Source organism: Amaranthus tricolor, chromosome 9 (genome assembly GCF_026212465.1).
Source record: "Amaranthus tricolor cultivar Red isolate AtriRed21 chromosome 9, ASM2621246v1, whole genome shotgun sequence".
Lineage (NCBI taxonomy): Eukaryota > Viridiplantae > Streptophyta > Magnoliopsida > Caryophyllales > Amaranthaceae > Amaranthus > Amaranthus tricolor.
Window position 1 is genome coordinate 23,433,683 of NC_080055.1, and position 19,616 is coordinate 23,453,298.

General features: G+C 34.1%; 1 protein-coding gene across 1 annotated transcript; it reads left to right on the forward strand.

The window, feature by feature from the left end:
• The first annotated feature begins 900 nt into the window (after positions 1 to 900).
• Positions 901 to 10,408, forward strand: LOC130823403 (geraniol 8-hydroxylase-like). The gene is made up of 5 exons (XM_057688025.1): positions 901 to 1,079; positions 8,157 to 8,819; positions 8,902 to 9,003; positions 9,196 to 9,212; positions 10,185 to 10,408. The coding sequence occupies exons 1-5, from the start codon at positions 901 to 903 to the stop codon at positions 10,406 to 10,408; spliced, it is 1,185 nt and encodes a 394-aa protein (XP_057544008.1).
• The last annotated feature ends 9,208 nt before the right edge of the window (positions 10,409 to 19,616 follow it).

A 19,616-nucleotide genomic window follows, 5' to 3' on the forward strand; every position in this document is an offset into this window, starting at 1 on the left:
TTTGTGAAGAATAAGAGTTCTAATGAATAAACTTAAAATTAGAAGGAACGGAAGTGATCAACTTTCCTCCCACTTAATAACTTGTAGAGAATAATAACTTGAGAAAAAAATAAAATAATAGCAGAACTTTCAGCAAAATATTGAATTAATGATCATAAATATGACTATGAAGAGTCAAATACGGGCACCCCAACAAAACAATTGAAGTCATATTATCAATGGTTATTAGTTAATTCGTTAATAGTTCAATTTTGATTGTGATAGAAAATACATGATGTATTTGTACAAAACCATCATACTCTCATACTTCTCTTTATGTACCAAGTACAAACATTTTCTACGTACATGATAGATATGAAAGGAGAGGTCAGGGAAACGGATAAGAATTATGAATTGAATGAATGGAGTCTTGTGCTGTTTTGTCCTTTTTTATATCTTTTCATGATCTCAAAATTTTTGGTTCATACTAATAATGGCCTAGCCTTAAAAAGGTTGGTGATGGTTATATGAATTAATATATTAATTTTAATAGTTATCGATTTTAATTTTCTATAATTTCAATCTATAAATCTAAATTTTTCAAATTATTTGGTATATAATCAGGTTATCTTTACTCTTCTTCACCCTCTTTTTAAGTTATCTGTATTTCAAGTTTTTATTTTCCTTATTCAATAATACCATGTCTTTACATAAGTCCAAACTCTCTTAAACAATTATCTGTCATCTTCTCCTCAATATAATTTGCCACTTGTAAACTGCTTTTATTTCTTCGTTTCAAATACTATCCCTCAAGATATTACTACCAAAAGTAAGACAAGTACAACATAACTAACAACATAACATAGCACAAACTACATACAACAATAAACATAGAAATACAACAAACATTCCTAAAATCCCATGGATTATCCAAGTATTTTCTTATGTCTTGTACTAACATGGACACTAACCCATATTCTCATTTCAAAAATAACAAAAACTATCCCATCAAATCAACAAATTAGACTACCACCAGGTCCTCCCACTCTACCAATCTTAGGTAACCTCTTCAGTCTTAGGAGAAATCCACGCATCTCCTTAACTATGTTGAACATTTAGAGTATATAAACCTAGATTTGTATATACTACATACTTAGTATAGTGGTGGGACTTAAATAAATATATTATAAGTCCAAATTAAATGCCTCAAACAATTTGATGAATCATTACTTTGATTCATAAGCTTTGCTTGGTGAAGCATTACTTTGTTTCATAAGCTTTGCTTGGTGAAAAAGCTTTGTTTGGTGAAACACTTTTGTTCCAAAAGGAGGTATTGTTTCATGCATAGCTCTATAAATAAAGGTTGCATGCCAAAGGACATTCCATCCCATCTCCATATCATTTCTTATTTCTCCCTTAAGAATACTCCCATTCTTGTTCTTCCTTTCATGAGATAATATTGAGAGAGTAATTAACTCTTAATATCATCAAAGTTCTTAATTCACTACAACACTTGTATTTACTATTGCAATTTCCTTGTGCTAGGATTTTGTTGTGTAGATTGTATCTCATTGTGAATTTCATTTATCATCCCAAGCACCTTCGTGGGAGAAATATGACAATAGGAAAGTACATGAACGCCTTCTACTCATATCAAGTTTCCGAGCGACTTCTTTGATTGTTGCAACTATATTTTCATCGTCTCCTTGGTGATTCAACAAGAGTTCAAAGCCATATACAAAGGATTATAAATAGTGTAGATTTATCTTGTAACACATAACACATATTTGTTAATACATCATTATTGTAATAATCTATTGTGATGATTTCTTCATCATGGCAAGTGTTAAGGAACTCACTTCAAATTTCACCAAGTTAGAAAATTTTGTTGGTGTCAAATTCCGACGTTAGCAAAAGAAAATGCAAATTCTTTTGACAACCCTCGACGTGGCTTACGTTATTAGCACTCCTAGACCGGAGGAGTCCGAAAATGAAACATTGGAGCAAGCAAGGAAAAGAAGTAAGTGGGATAATGACGACTTCATTTGTCGAGGACACATCTCATTTGTCGAGGACACATCTTGAACGGCATGAATGATTCTCTCTTTGATGTTTATCAATATCATGACTCGACCAAACTTTTATGGGAAGCACTTGAAGAAAAATACATGGCCGAAGATGCAAGTTCAAAGAAATTCCTTGTAAGTTACTTTAATGCATATAAAATGGTTGATAATCGCCCAATTGTTGATCAATTTCATGACTTACAAAGGTTACACTCTAACATGCAAATTCATGACATTAAAATGGATGAGATTTTTGTTGTAAGTAGCATAATAGACAAGTTGCCTCCGTCATGGAGGGATGTTAGAAATGCACTAAAACATAAGAAGGAAGACATGAGTCTTGCCGATCTTGGACAACATCTTGTTGTTGAGTCTAGCATTCGTGCCCAAGAGGGGCAAAAGGATCCAAATCCAAATATTGGATCGGTTAACATGGTAGAGGGAAAATCCTCTCGTGGTGAAAAGTGTAAGAAGACTTACAAGGGGAGTTCTAGCAAATCCAAAACCGTTGAAAACGGGTGTTGGGAATGTGGAAAGCCCGGACATCTAAAGAAAAATTGTTTTGTTTTTAAGAACAAACAAAAGAAGACAAAGGGTCATGCTTCAACAAGAGGGGACCCACCTACTAAAGGTGATCATTTCATATTAAATAAACAATCTAGTTTTGATGTTTGTTTAATGAATACTAACATTAGTATTGTGCAGGATGATCCTAAGTCTTGGTTTATCGATTCAGGGGCTACGAGACATGTATGTGGCAACAAACATTTGTTCAAAACCTTGCACAAGGTGGTTGATGGAGAGTCTCTCTACATGGGGAACAATTCTTCTATCAATGTCCATGGAAAAGGGCAAGTAGAACTTATGTTTACTTCGGGAAATCTCTTGGTGTTAAGAGATGTATACTACGCTCCCGAAATTAGTAGGAATCTTGTCTCGGGTTCCGTATTGAATTGAATGGGCTACAAATTAGTATTTGAAGCCGATGGATGTATAATTTCTAAAGGAAACTTGTTTATAGGACGTGCTTATTTACAATGTAATTTATTTAAGCTTTCTCTTGTATATAAAAACTATGTGTATAATATTGATGATCCTAGTAAAATATTTGATGATTTGCATTATCTTTGGCATTTAAGATTGGGACATGTGAATTTTGATAAAGTTTCTTTTATGTCTAAGCATGATTTAATTCCTTTTTGTCCACAACAATCTCATAATTGTAAAACATGCATGTTGAATAAAATCACTAGAAAACACCTTTCAAAAGTGTTTTAAGAAAATCTGATATTTTAGATTTGGTACATAGTGATTTATGTGATTTTCATAGTACACCATCATTAGGCAATAAGAAGTATGTGATTACTTTTATTGATGATTATTCCAAGTATTGTTATGTGTTCTTGTTACATGCAAAAGATGAAGCTCTTGATTCTTTTAAGATATATAAAAATAGGGGTGTCAAACAGGTCGGGTTGGGTCATTTTCAGGTTCGGGTCATATATAAATGGGTCAATAGACCCCTGACCTGAACCTGACCCATTTAATTAATTGGGTCAAAAATTGAAACCCCGACCTGATCTGTAGCAGGTCGGATCAACCTGCCAATGACCCATTTAACCTGCTTTTTTATTTTCAAGTCATTAAACCCATATATATTCCAAGTCATTAAACCAAAATATCATATGACCCATTTGACCCAAATATTATATGACCCATTTGACCCAAATATTATATTCACATTTAACCCATCATAGGCTGCTGCCCCTACCAAAGTGCAATGGAGGTCAACACCCTAGACCATGAGTCTTGATAATCACTCATAGACCCGGTTCAGGGAAGTAAATTTTCCAATGTCCTGTATCCTTTATTTATACTCTCCTTTGTCATGTGCACTCTGTTGTCTAACGATGTGGGACAATATTCTTTCTCAAAACTGACTTTTATCATTACTAGCTGTACACTCTATTGTCTAACGATGTGGGACATATTTTTTGGTATCAAACAATCACAATTTCAGTTTTGGGGTTTGCTGATTTGGATATTATTCTTGATGAATTTAAGCAAAGAATAACGGATTATTAACAAAACTTGCAGACAGCATTTGACATTCAATCTACAAAAAGTAGTTATAAGTATCAAACTCTCAATTGATGAATTAGTGAGGGTATTGTTCTGCAAGTTTCATTTTTTCTTGCACAGTCAATTGCTATGACATTAAGAAACATGATTTATCACTTATCTAATTATCTTTATTAAGTTATTTAAAATTTTCAATGGGTTAATAAATGGGTTAAATATGGGTCGACCTGACCTGATTGACCCATTTAATAAATGGGTTAAACAGGTTTTTTTCGGGTTTAAATATTCAACCTGAACCTAACCCATTTAATAAACAGATCAGGTCGGGTTGACCCATTTAATTAATTGGGTCAAAAATCTAAACCCAAACCCGCTAATTTCGGGTCGGTTTCAGATCAGGTTAGCAGGTCGGGTTAGCTTTTGCCAGCCCTATATAAAAATGAAGTTGAATTACAAATTGGACGTAATCTTAAAAGATTGAGAACCGATAAGGGAGGAGAATATTATGATCCTACGTATTTCCAATCTATGGGTATAATTCATGAAACCACTGCTGGTTAAGCACCACAATCCAATGGTGTGGCAGAAAGGAAGAATCGAACTCTTCAAGAGATGGTGAATACCATGTTATCCTACTCCGGTTTGAGTGAAGGATTTTGGGGTGAAGCAATGTTGACGGCTTGTTACATTCTTAACCGGGTTCCTACAAGAACCAATAAGGAAACACCTTATAAACTTTGGTATAAAAGAAAACCAAACTTAAGTTATCTTAAAGTTTGGGGATGTAGGGCCATAGTCAGATTACCCGGAAACAAAAGAAAGAAACTCGGTGAACGAGGTTTGGAATGCATCTTTATAGGTTATGCTCAACATAGCAAAACTTATAGGTTCTATGTAATAGAACAAAATGACTACATATCGATACACTCGATTATTGAGTCTAGGGATGCCATTTTTGATGAGAATAGATTCTCATCATTGAGTAGACAAAAGAATCTACAACTTAGTACCGAAGAAAGTATTGATAATGATCAACCAGAACCCCCTCTAGATGTTGATACAAATCAACAACTAGATGATGAAGAAGAAAATATTGAAATTATTCCTATAAGGAGTAAGAGACAACGGAAAGCCAAAAGTTTTGGACCAGATTTCCATGTATATTTGGTTGAAGAAACTAGAGATAAAATATCATTTAGTGTTCCATATTTATTTAATGTGGAAGAAAACCCATTGACTTTTAGTGATGCTATGGCATCACAAGATAGTGCATTTTGGAAAGAGGCAATAGATGATGAGATGCAATCCATCATGGGGAATAATACTTGGGTATTAGTAGATTTTCCACCGACTTGTAAACCAATTGGTTGCAAGTGGATCTTCCGCAAGAAGATGAAAATTGATGAAACTATTGATAAGTTCAAGGCCCGTTTAGTGGCACAGGGCTTTAGACAAAAGCTTGGTATTGATCATTTTGATACATATGCACCAGTTGCAAGAATAACCACCATTAGATTGTTGGTAGCATTGGCTACAATTTATCATCTAGAGGTCCATCAAATGGATGTGAAAACCGCATTCTTATACGGTGAGCTAGATGAGGAAGTTTCATGAAACAACCCTAAGGGTTTGTTTTGAAAGGACAAGAAAATAAGGTGTGTAAACTTGTTAAGTCACTATATGGACTTAAACAAGCACCAAAACAATGGCATCAAAAGTTCGATGAAATTATATTGTCCTTTGGATTCAAGTTGAATCAAGCGGATAAATGCGTTTATAGCAAATTTGATAACCATGGCAATGGAGTTATCATTTGTTTATACGTGGATGACATGCTCATCTTTGGTACCAGTATAGTACATATCTAAGAGACAAAGGATTTTTTGTCTAAATCCTTCCAAATGAAGGATATGGGGGAGGCCGATGTGATATTAGGCATAAAGATCAAAAGAGATGGTGGTCGTATTATGCTTAGTCAATCTCATTACATTGATAAGTGCTTAATAGGTTTAAATTGCAATATTCGACACCAATCTCAAGTCCCATGGAGCAAGGTATGAAATTTACCAAGCATACCGGAAAACCAATTTCTCAATTAGAGTATGCAAAGATTATTGGATCTTTGATGTATGCTATGACATGTACAAGGCCGGACATAGCATTTGCGGTTGGTAAATTGAGTAGATTTACTAGTAACCCGGGTCCCCAACATTGGTTGGCGATAAGGAGAGTATTACGATACTTAAAAGGAACCATAAATTATGGTATAACTTATAGTGGTGAACCTTCTATTTTGGAAGGTTATTCTGATGCTATTTAGATCACTAATGAAAAGGATAATTCTTCAACTAGTGGTTGGGTGTTTATTTATGGGGGAGGTGCCATTTCATGGGCTTCCAAGAAACAAATGGTAATAGCAGATTCCACTATGTCTGCGGAATTCATTGCACTCGCCTCGGCGGCAAATGAAGCGGAGTGGTTAAGGAATCTCATGTTTGAGATACCTTTGTTGCCAAAGCCAATTTTACTGGTGGCAATTCATTCGGATTGCAGAACAGCTTTGGGAAGAGCTTATAGTCAAGTGTATAATGGTAAGTTGAGACACATTGCTCTTAGACACAGTCTAGTGCAAGATCTTATCATTCATGGGGTCATAACTCTTGACTATGTGAACACCAAGTTCAATTTGGCTGATTTTTTCACTAAAGCCATGAGTAAGGTTCTAATTGAACAAGCGTCAATTGAGATCGGTTTATGTCAATAAAGTTTAAAGGAAAGTCCCAATTCGCACACAAGTAGCAATGTGTCTTGAATTCAATGTGGTAAAGTCCTTTAAAGTCTTTGAAAGCAACAAGGATGAATGACCCATAGTTGCTTTAGGCCGTGATGACAAGGTAGTCGCTTAAGTTCTCAAGGTCAAGGGTTGAAGAGCTCTTGGTGGTTATCTATCACGGGGACATGTTTTACGTAGTGAGAACCTACCTATATAAGTTTGAAGTTTTGGCCGCTTCAAGTAGTCAAGATTGGCATATCCGACTATGATAAACTTATGAATAGATATGGACACGGCCCTATATAATGTGTCAAGGTAAATGACAATGTGTTATTGGTTTTGTGTGTATTTAACCTTCAAGTGGTTGGATGGGCTAGTTGATTCAATCCGTAGGGACATCATTCTAGTTCGATTGCTTGTGAAGTGTTTTATACTAGGCGTTAATTCAATCCGTAGGGACATTAGCGTTGATGCATGAAACAGAATTATATACTTAATGTGTAAAGGAAGGAGGTGGTTTGTTATACTCTAAATGGGGGAGGATTGTTGAACATTTAGAGTATATAAACCTAGATTTGTATATACTACATACTTAGTATAGTGGTGGGACTTAAATAAACATATTATAAGTCCAAATTAAATGCCTCAAAGAATTTGATGAATCATTACTTTGATTCATAAGCTTTGCTTGGTGAAACATTACTTTGTTTCATTACTTTGTTTCATAAGCTTTGCTTGATGAAAAAGCTTTGTTTGGTGAAACACTTTTGTTTCAAAAGGAGGTATTGTTTCATGCATAGCTCTATAAATAGAGGTTGCATGCCAAGGGACATTCCATCCCATCTCCATATCATTTCTTATTTCTCCCTTAAGAATACACCTATTCTTGTTCTTCCTTTCATGAGATAATATTGAGAGAGTAATTAACTCTCAATATCATCAAAGTTATTAATTCACCACAACACTTGTATTTACTATTACAATTTCCTTGTGCTAGGATTTTGTTGTGTAGATTGTATCTCATTGTGAATTTCATTTATCATCCCAAGCACCTTTGTAGAAGAAATATCACAATAGGAAAGTGCATGAACGCCTTCTACTCATATCAAGTTTCCGAGCGACTTCTTTGATTGTCGCAACCATATCTTCATCGTCTCCTTGGTGATTCAACAAGAGTTCAAAGCCATATACAAAGGATTATAAATAGTGTAGATTTATCTTGTAACACATATTTGTAATACATCATTATTGTAATAAACTAAACTTGCTAACAAATATGGCCCTCTAATGTTCCTCCAGCTCGGTCAGGTTCCTACCGTGATTATATCCACAGCTTCCATGGCTAAAAAAGCCCTTCATAAGAACGATCTTTCTGTCTCGAGCAGGATGGTCATTAATGGTACTCGTGCACTCAACCACCACGAAAATTCACTTGTCTGGTTGTCTATAACATCACCTCAATGGAGGTTTTTACGCAAAATATCGAACATTCATATTTTTTGGAGTACTAAACTTGACATGAGCCAATCTCTTAGGATGGAAAAGGTGGAAGAACTCATTGATTATGTTCAAAATAGAAGTAAAGTAGGAAGGATGGTGGATATTGGTGAAGTAGCATTTACAACTACCCTGAATTTGTTGTCAAATACTTTCTTTTCAATGGATTTGGTTGATCATGATTCTGATCTTGGAAGTGAATTTAGAGGAAGTATAAGTGATTTGATGGATGAATTGGGGAAACCCAACTTTGCTGATTATTTCCCTGTATTGCAGATGATAGATCCACAAGGTATCCAAAAACAGTTAAGTTTACGCTTCAGGAAGATGTTTGGTTTATTTGGTAATATAATTGATCAAAGATTGAAGGGAAAGAGAAACCTGAGGAATTTGACCTATCCAAAATTCTTCATTTCTTGCTGGTAATCAACAACACTTGCTCTTAATTAACTATCAATTTATAACTCCCAATGTTATTAACACTATGTTTAGATAGCAAATTAGGAGGAAAAAGAAAGAAAGAAAGAGAAGCAGAAGAGAAGGGAAAAAAAAGGAAGGGATAAAAAAGGAGAATGCATCTTATTTGTTTAGAAAGGAAGAGAAAATGTAGGAAAAATGTGTGCTTTTCCTAAAAGTATTTTCACTTTAGGAAAGATAGTATTCTTAACAAAATTTGTCTACGTTTTCCTTCAAACACCTTCTTTCCAAATTCCACCCCTTCCTTTTTCTTATTCAAACAAGAATTCTTCATTCTTCCAAATTCCTCTCCTTTCTTTCCTCTATTTTTCTCTATTATAGGTTTGCTCGGTTTGAAGGTAAATATTTAAGAGGTAAATAAAAGTCAAATTAGGAAAACAAAGTTAGTTAGAGAGATGATTAAAAGAATTTGATTGTTAAAAAGGTGGAAAAATTAATTAGAAGGTAATTAAAATGAAGAAAATAAAATTTGTTTTCTTATTTGGGGTATAAATTTACCTTAGGGGAGAGTGTGGGAATTCTTTACCTCCAAATGAGGGAAATCACCTCTTTTTTTATTCATCTTTCTTAATTTACTCTGATTCTTCATCTATCACAACTATTTCAATAACTTCATTTGCATCTTTAATTACCTTTGTAATTGTTACATTAATTTTGACTTTTTTCTCTCCTTAATAAATATTTACTCTCAAACCAAGGGATCAATGTGAGTGACTTCCATAAATATATATGATTTGTAAATTGTACCAAGATTCGGACCATAGACCTTAAAGCTTTATATATTTTGACCACTAAATTTTACAATTTTATTAATTAGTCTTTATAGCAAACACAACACTATAAATTAGTACGAGGGCCCAAATTAAAATACAATTGTTTGTGTGTTTAGATTGGACTGACCCTAATATATCTTCACCCCAGTAAGTTTACTCTTGTTAGCAATGATGAAAAAGTTGATTGAATGGGATATTATTTATATTAAATATTATTATATGCACTTTCACATAAATAATACAATTTCACATAAATAAGTATATACGATAAATGCACCATTTAGTAGACCATCAAAATACGAATGTAAGTAACTTTGCTTTTGTTAGTAGTGACACAAATAGAGAGGTTGTTTTTTGATTAGCTATTGGTAGCATACACAGTGCAACTTCATAATAAATACGAAATGCTCATAATTTCATTAAGTTTCCGATTTAATTACTTTGAATTTTCATATCATTTTCACCATTTAATCTTAACGGTCAAATTTAACTATAATGATTCAAACCTTGATATATATCTTATTCAAACCTTGATAGATATCTTATTTTTGCAGGATATGTTTGTAGTAGGAACTGAGACAATATCAATAACCCTTGAATGGGCAATGACAGAATTACTAAGAAACTCTAATAAACTAAAGAAAACACAGGAAGAACTGGAAAAGATAATAGGAAAAGGAAAGTCGATAGAAGAATCAAACATTACCCGACTTCCATATTTGCAGGCAATTGTAAAGGAAACCTTTAGGCTGTTAGAATAATATCTTTTGATTACTAGAATATTTTGTATAATCAATATGATTGCGTAGAATATTAGGAAAATATTTAGTTTCCTAAATTATAGTTTGTAATATTGTATACCCATTACTCCTAATGAAAAAGGCAACCAAATCATTCTTTCATGGTAACATTAGCCTAGGTTTTTTGATCCCTCACATCCCATCCTCCTCCTTGCCGCCGCCCAGCCACCATCAAGGTGCCGCCACCTCTTTCTCCACCTCTCCTTGTTGCTCTCTCCATGGCCTCTCCCACAAAAATTCATCTCGCCACTTTGGTTACTAACATTAAAACAAGCGTGCCTATCCAACTTGACAAAGATGATTCCAATTTTCATACTTGGGTCACCTTATTCAAGCTTCATTGTCGAGCTCACCTTGTGGATTCTCACATTCTTCCCGATGACTCCTCTAAAGCATTAATTTCCAAAGATTCCGAATGACAACGTTTTGATGACATTGTTCGCACATGGATTTATGGCTCTATTAGTCCCTCTCTCCTTTAATCCATAGTTCGTCCCGATGATTGTGCTTTTGATGCTTGGAATCATCTTGAGAACAATTTTCAAAATAATAAGACCTCTCGAATTCTTTTTCCGTGAAACCTTTAACTTTTTCCGTGATGTGTCGCTGAATTTACTGTTTCATTGCTTCCAAAAATATATGCTATTTGCTTTATCTGATTTTGGATATTTATTACATTATTTTAGTTATATCCTTAATTTTTAAGTCGTTGAAATAATTATTTAAATACCTAACAATTTTAATTCAACAAAAAAAAAAATGTGCCTTTACATGAGCCCCAACCACACAACCAAAATATGATTTTGTCTTATGTCTGGTTGGTTTGATTAGTAAATCCCACCCACCTGCGATTTTTCTTAGTGGTTGAGACATTGCTTAAGTTTCGATCGATTCTTCGGGACATGCAAAATATATGTACTACAATAATCAGTACAATTCTTCCCCTACTAACTGAATATTGACATATTGAATGCAAAATGAAATTTAAAAATCTTAGCTTTACTTTGTCTTACAAAAAAATTTCACATTTTAATTAATATATAAAATTTTCACATTTATATCATTATTTATCAAAAATGCTTTTAAATTGTTTTTTATTACATTTTTAAGCTTATATAGCTATGCCTAAATTTCTTCTTATCATTGTAAAACATATTTACGTCAATATGGGATCACAAGAATGTAGCTTGAAAATAATTTAGACAATGTATGAATAACATAAAGGTGGAACTTTTATATGCCTAAATCTCTTTTATATACCCTTCGTCTCATTTAATTTGTACAAAAAATTTTAATAGAGATTTAAATATTAATTTATAGTTTGTAAGTTGAAGAAGTAAATAGATGAAATTATAATAGAAAATGAATTTATGGATTGAAATAAAGAAAATTATAGGGGTCATTACAAAAAGGAAAAAATGTGAAAACAAAAAGTGAGATTGAGTTTGATTATTTGTAACGGCACTATCATCAAATAGTAGATTTTAATTATAAAATCATAAATAGTTATATAAGAGTCTTATAATGAGACGGTCTCATACTAACACTTATTCAGGTTACAATACACAAATTGTGTTCATATCCTAATTGGCCCAAGTTGATGGGTACATTCTTACATATTTAATTTGCGAAAACCAGGCCCGCATCTTAGCTAGGGTAGATGCCCATATTCTCACGGGTTGAGAGGCTAAATGCATTGACAATGTGATCCATTCTTTCTGCTCCCTCGTTCTTTGTGACTTTGGCAGTTTGGCACACTTTTCGTTTTTAGTCTGTTTCTGCTCTTTTTATTATGCTATAATTTTTTAAAGTTGATAACTAACTAATTATTTTAGTAGATTTTAATTATGAAATTATAAATAAAAAATTTGAAAATGTCTAAATTTTAAAAACAATCCTCAAGCAGTCAACTTTTAATATTTTTTAAAAATGGTGTGATTAGTTCAGATCTAAATTTGATATTTTTTTTATTTTTTGAACACTAAATTAAAGTTAATTCTAAATTTTCTTTTGAAATCATCATTTCTAAAACATAGTATCATTGAAAAAATTTTCACCAAAATTTTTATTCGCATTCACATATTTCAACTCTCATTTAACATCGTTCACTCAATTCAAATAGTCCTACCATTTCTTTTTATTTTTGTGCAAGATTTCTTTATTACAAGCTAGTATAAAATAATTTGCCATCAAAAGAGAAAATATAATTGCACTCAATTCAAATTTACCTAAAGATTATTATAGGTAAATTTGAATTAGTACGTGCAATTATATTTTCTCTTTTTGATGGCAAATTATTTTATACTAGCATGCATAAGATAAAAAATAAAAATATGAAATGGCTTCTATTTTTTGACATAAATTAGTAAAATAGTTTAATTATCATAAAGAATCTCGATTTTATATATTTTTATTTAATTAAATTTATTATAGGGATTGACTTTAAAACTAATAACTATAGAATTGTCTATCAAACTCGCTAAAAAAGATAAAGCTTTTTGAGAGGGGAGTAGTTGTACAAAATTTTAGCAAAGGAATAAGTAGTACATTAAATAATCTTTAGGCATATGATAAGTACGATACAACGTATTCCTTGTAAGTGATTCCACTATTTTTATCGTATGATTCAAGCAATTTACTCCTTCCTGTGTTTTTTCTATTCAACGAAAAAAAAATAAAAATTCCAATGTTTTTTCATAATTCTGAATGCATGGTTCACATCCAACCAACGACTTGCTAAGTTTTCAAGTCTCATTCCTTCTAGAATTTCATTAAAATTTCTTGCATCATCTTGTATAGTCTTATTCTAACAACTTCGTGGATGGCAACTTCGTGGATGGCAATCTAGATAGTTATGAATTAATATATATATATATATATATATATATATATATATATATATATATATATATATATATATATATATATATATATATATATATATATATATATATATATATATATATATATATATATATATATATATAGTATGAATGTATTGCAAGTAAATATTTAAGAAAAAAAAATAAAAGTCTAATTATACGTTTGAAGGTAAGTACGTAGAAGTGAATTTGAAATGAAAGAAAGAGCCGTCTTGAAAAATTTGGGGACCTTGTGTAAAACTTTTGTTTTGCTTCTTATTTATTGTAAATATATTTATTTTATTAATAAACTTAACATATTTCTTTTTTTGATTAATATTTTCATATATGGGAGAAAGAGGGGCCCTATACGGTCGATTACCTCGCACACCCTAAAAAACCCTAGGTGAAAGACGAAGGATAGAGAATATAATGCTATAAGGAAAGTTTTGATGGTCAACCTTATAATTACGGGCATAAAGAGGAAAATATTTCTCATACATCGCTATAAAGGTAAATATTTATCCCAAAAATATAAAATTAATTTTTCTATTTCTTTTTCTCCATCACTTTACAACTATTTCTTACATTTGATAATAACAATATTTTCTTAATATTCTACGTACTCTAATAACCTTGTTTCTTAATCTAATTGCTAACTGCTAACCTAAATTTAATCACCTTCCACATGAGGTTTTGGTAGCATTACTAGCATAAGAGAAAATTTAATATACATCTTTAATAACGAGCAATAAAATTAAATTCAAATGTTATGACTAAATGTAATGCAAAAGTAAGATTTTTGAATTTTATTCTTTTGTTATTACACTTGAACAAAGAGCAATTTAGAAGTATATATATGATGGTGGGCTAATTAAAATCTCTCGTTCATATATGTATATTGAACTAAATCGATTGTTTATTTGTAATACTTCCTTCAGTTTTAAATAGTTGTTATGTATCTGTTTTTCATGCTAACTAATGCACGATTTTAATCTTTAATATTTTTAATTTTATATGATAAAAAATTAAACAAGATTTCATTTGACTATGTTTTACATTACACATGAAAAAAATATATACCAAATAAGATCAGTTGATAAATAATAGTTGCTATAAAAACTGTAATAACTATTAAAAAACAGATGAATTATGTTATTACATAGTTAAATAATAATAGCTTTTAAAATTAAATAATCAAACCGTAATGAATTTAAGTTTCATATGAGAAGTAGTAAGACATTTTATTAATGTCTTAATGTCCATATGAATTAATCTAAATCTTTTGATGCAAATTATTAAGACAAATTTTTTATCAAGACTGTCTCATCATATAAAATTAGATTAATACAAACTTAGTGGTTAAATTATAAGGTAAATTTAATATTGCAAAAGATATTGTTCAAAACTTCTTAGCAACAATAATTTGCTTCAAAACTTCCTAATGGTAAAATGATCCCATTCTACATCAAACATCAATTAAAAGAAACTGTTTACTTTGGAGTAGATACTAAGCTATAAATAAGAACCGCTAATTAACACGAGGAAGATAATATCATAACGGTCATTTAAATGTTAATTACATTTTAATGGATCTCCTTATCAACCTTATTACACATCAATACGTCTAACATCAATTACTTTCTTGTTAAACTTCAATTTTAAGCATTTTCTATTCTTATTTCATTTCTCTCCTTAATATTTACTCTTATTATATGTGTGCGCGCTTAATTAGATGATTGGGTTTTTTTTTGTTAAACTATCGGTTTAAGTTTTTTGATTAAGTTGGGTTTTTGACATTGTATCAGAATTCAATGTGACAAGTGATCATAAGTTTGAATCTAATACGCCTCTTATTCCAAATGGAATATGTTAGATTGTGTAATGGTTATTCGGTTATTCATATAGGACAGTTTTTTTTATTAGTGGAGAGTAGTGGAGTGGTTACTAGGAATATTAAGAGCAGTTACCTGAAGTCTCTTGTATATATATTATCTTCACCATTATTGAATGAAATACAGAGTATTGAACAATAATCAGAAACACAGTAAAAATATTCAAAACCACACCAAAACTTGGTGCTAAACCTGAAATCATGGTATCAGAGCAGCAATGATTCTAAGTCGTTTTTGCAGCTTCATCATTTACCATTAACATACCTTAAACCCAAAAAATGGCAGACGAATCAAGAACTGTCATAACACCAGATCAACCGGTCACAATGGGGCAATTGTTGCAACTGTTCAAACAGTTAAACTCCAATCAACCGCCCACTGAAACTGTGACCAACACCCATACCCTCTCCATCTCGGAAAAATTAACAAATCAAAATTACACCAAATGGTCCAGGCTGATGCACTTAGCCATCAGTGGACGAGATCGTCTCAATCACATCATCGACGATCCTCCTCCCACAAATGACCCAGCGTACAGCTAATGGATCAAACGTGACTCGATTGTTATTTCATGGATTTTAGAGAATATAGATTCTGACCTAGTGAATTAATATCTTGATTTCCCAACAGCCAAAGCTTTGTGGCAAGGGATTGAAACTCTCTACAGTAGTGGGAGAGATGGCCTGCATTCGATTTAACAGTCAAGGCAAATAAAATCCAGCAAGGCACAGACACTATCGAGACATATTACAGCAAGCTTCTTATGGTATGGAAGGAAATCGACAGAAGACAACCAAACCCAATGAAAGACCCAGGTGATATCATTGTTTATAATCAATTAATTCAAAAAACAGATTATACCAATTTTTAGCCGGAATCCATCAAACCTTTGATAAGGATAGGCGAGATCTATTACTGTTAGATCCACTCCCCACAGTGGAGGAAGCATATGTGAGTATCAGAAGGGAGGTATTAAGGAGGGGAATCATGAAAACAGAGCCCTCATCAGATCTAGAATCATCGGGCTCCGGTGGAGTCTTTGCAGTCAAAGGGAAGACTTACCGGCGGGAGGATGACAAATCTCACCTCAAATGCACCTACTGTGGAGGTACAAGGCACACACGAAATGAGTGCTTCAAACTCGTGGGCTACCCTGAATGGTGGCCGGATCCGAAGAAGAAAGGGGAGAAAAAACAAACCCATTTTTCCGATCAGCACCGCACCGGAAGAGTAGCCATGGGATGGAGCACAGAGAGGCATGAACCCATGAAGGAAGACGAAGGGAAGAAACCAACAGAAGAAGGTACCAGAAGCAACAAGGAAGAGAACGGCGGATTAGGGTTTGAAACTGGAGGTGAAGATGAAAGGCTCAAAGAGCCTTTAAATAAGGGAAGGAGGTCACGTGCCTCATGTGCCTCTGATTCCTTGCTCCCACCCTTAAACATTTCGTCCTGTTTTAATACTTCATCCCATTTTAAAGAGGGGTGGATCTTTGACTGCGGTGCTACCGATACAATGTCATTTGACCCTAATGATTTTTTGACTCATGACCAACCTAGGAAAGACGTCATTAAAACCGCGAATGGGGAAGGGATTAAAGTGAGCGGAGCCGGAACTATTTCTTTCACAAAAAACCTCACTTTAAAAAATTGTTTATTCGTACCAGACCTGTCACATAAATTGTTATCAGTGAGTCAACTTACGAGAGATCTTGATTGTACGGTACTCATGAAACCCGGTTGTTGTATTGTGTAGGATGCTCAGACAGGAAAAATCATTGGGCGTGGTATTGAGAGCAATGCACTGTATTACTTGGAAGAGGAGACTCCAAAAGGCAAAGTGGCACTTGTTCGCGGGCTAGAGGAAAGACAACTATGGCATCGACGTCTGGGACATCCTTCATTGGGGTATTTAGAAAAACTTTTCCCTAATTTTGTAGGGTTAAAACCTGAGTTTAAGTGTGAAACATGTATTCTTGCAAAAAGTCACAAACATTCGTATTCTAATAGCTTGACTAAAGTTGATGTGCCCTTTATGCTTGTTCATTCCGATGTGTGGGGTCCTGCCCCAGTCATAGGACTACATGGTTTTTCGTACTTTGTTACATTTATTGATGATTGTACCCGCATGAGTTGGATTTATTTCCTTAAACAGAAATCTGAAGTCTTTCATGTGTTTGTTGAGTTCTATAATATGATTTGTACCCAATTTCGAACCCAGCCCCGCATGCTCCGCACGGATAATGGTAGAGAATATATCAATTCGAACATGGACTTATTCTTTAAACAAAAAGGCCTAATACATCAAACATCTTGTCCTAACACACCCCAACAAAACGGTGTGGCAGAACGGAAAAATCGTACACTGCTTGAGATGACTCGTGCGATTATGCTTGACTCTCGTGTCCCCACTCATCTTTGGCCGGAAGCCATCGCCACTGCCAATTACCTTAGCAATAGACTTCCCACAAAGAGTCTCCAATACCACACACCCCTAGCCACCCTCTAAACCCATTTCCCTATTCCCTCTACGCATATTCTACCTCCTCGTATATTTGGGTGCACGGTTTTTGTTCATTGTTCAGCAAGGGTACGAAACAAATTTGAACTACGAGCAGTGAAATGTGTTCTTATTGGATATGGTCGAAATCAAAAGGGTTATCGGTGCTATGATCTCTCAGCTAGAAAAGTCTATACCACGATGGATTGCGAGTTCATCGAGAATGAATACTACTATCGCCATCTTCGCCGTCAGGGGGAGAAGTATCATGACGACGATGATCTCAGTTGGTTAGTTGGTCCATGGTTGCCCAACCTTCACCCAAAAGATCAAGTTGACAATGCTACGGAGTCACCTCACCAAGATGGTCTATCCACTACTCCTATACCACCACCAATCCTGTCTGACCATCAGGTAAGTCATTCAGCTCCTGATCAAATTGTTTCAGCAAGTACTAACAGTGATAATGTGATAGTTGATATTGATACTTCGAATGAGGAAATTGACACAGGCAACAGTGATAATGGATTTGTTAATACTTTGACTGAGGAAGCTGCCACAGATACAATTGAAACAAGGGGTCATGATGCTTTGTATACGTTACCTCCTCGCTCCACTCGAGGGGTCCTACCAAGAAGATATGATCCTGAATATCAAGCACAACGATCGAGATATCCCATTGAAAAGTCGTCCGGATCAGGAAACTTGTCACAGAATGCCTTAGCATTTAAGGCAACTTTGGATACAACCAAGACCCCAGTCACAGTCGAAGAAGCCCTAATGTCTGCACATTGGAGAAAGGCGATGGAGGAAGAAATTAACGCTCTTAATAAGAATGGTACATGGGAGTAGTGCATCTTACCGAATAAAAAGAAAGTCGTCCGATGTAGATGGGTATTCACGATCAAGTACAAGTCAGATGGCACGATTGAAAGGTACAAAGCTCGACTGGTGGCGAAAGGGTACACTCAGACATATGGAGTTGATTACTCAGAAACCTTCTCTTCAGTTGCTAAGCTTGATACAATTCGAGTTCTGTTCAGCATTGTAGCAAACTTAGACTGGCCCCTCCATCAATTTGATGTTAAAAATGCATTTCTGCATGGAGATCTACAGGAGGAAGTGTACATGGAAGCTCCACCAGAATTTATATCAGGATTCTCGGAGAATGAGGGATGCAGATTGAGGAAGGCTCTGTATGGGCTAAAACAGTCCCCCAGAGCGTGGTTTGGAAGATTTTCCTATGCAATGAAGAAATTTGGCTACAGGCAAAGCAATTCAGATCACACCTTGTTCCTTAAACGAAGGGGAGGCAGAACAACATGCCTGATAATTTATGTTGATGATATGATAATCACTGGGAATGATAGAGACGAAATTTCAAATCTGAAGAAAAAACTGTTTCAAGAATTTGAGATGAAAGATCTGGGTAGGCTGAAGTACTTTCTAGGGATTGAAGTTCTTAGGTCAAACAAAGGAATTTTCATATCCCAGAGGAAGTATGTTTTAGATCTGTTAACTGAAACAGGGATGCTGGACTGCAAGCCCATCGAGACACCAATGATGATGAATCATGGCCTACAGATGATTGAAGGAGGAAAGCTAGCTGATCGCATGCAGTATCAACGCATGGTAGGGAAGTTAATCTACTTAGCTCACACAAGGCCAGATATCGCATATGCAGTAGGAGTAGTCAGCCGGTTCATGCACAAGCCCCAGGTCCAGCATATGGATGCAGTTTATAGGATTCTCAGGTACCTCAAAAAGTGCCCCGGTAAGGGAGTACTCTATCAGAAGAATGGTCATCTTGATCTTGTGGCGTATACAGATGCAGATTGGGCAGGAGATAGAGATGATAGGAAGTCAACATCAGGCTACTTTACTTTAGTGAGAGGAAATCTAGTCACGTGGAGG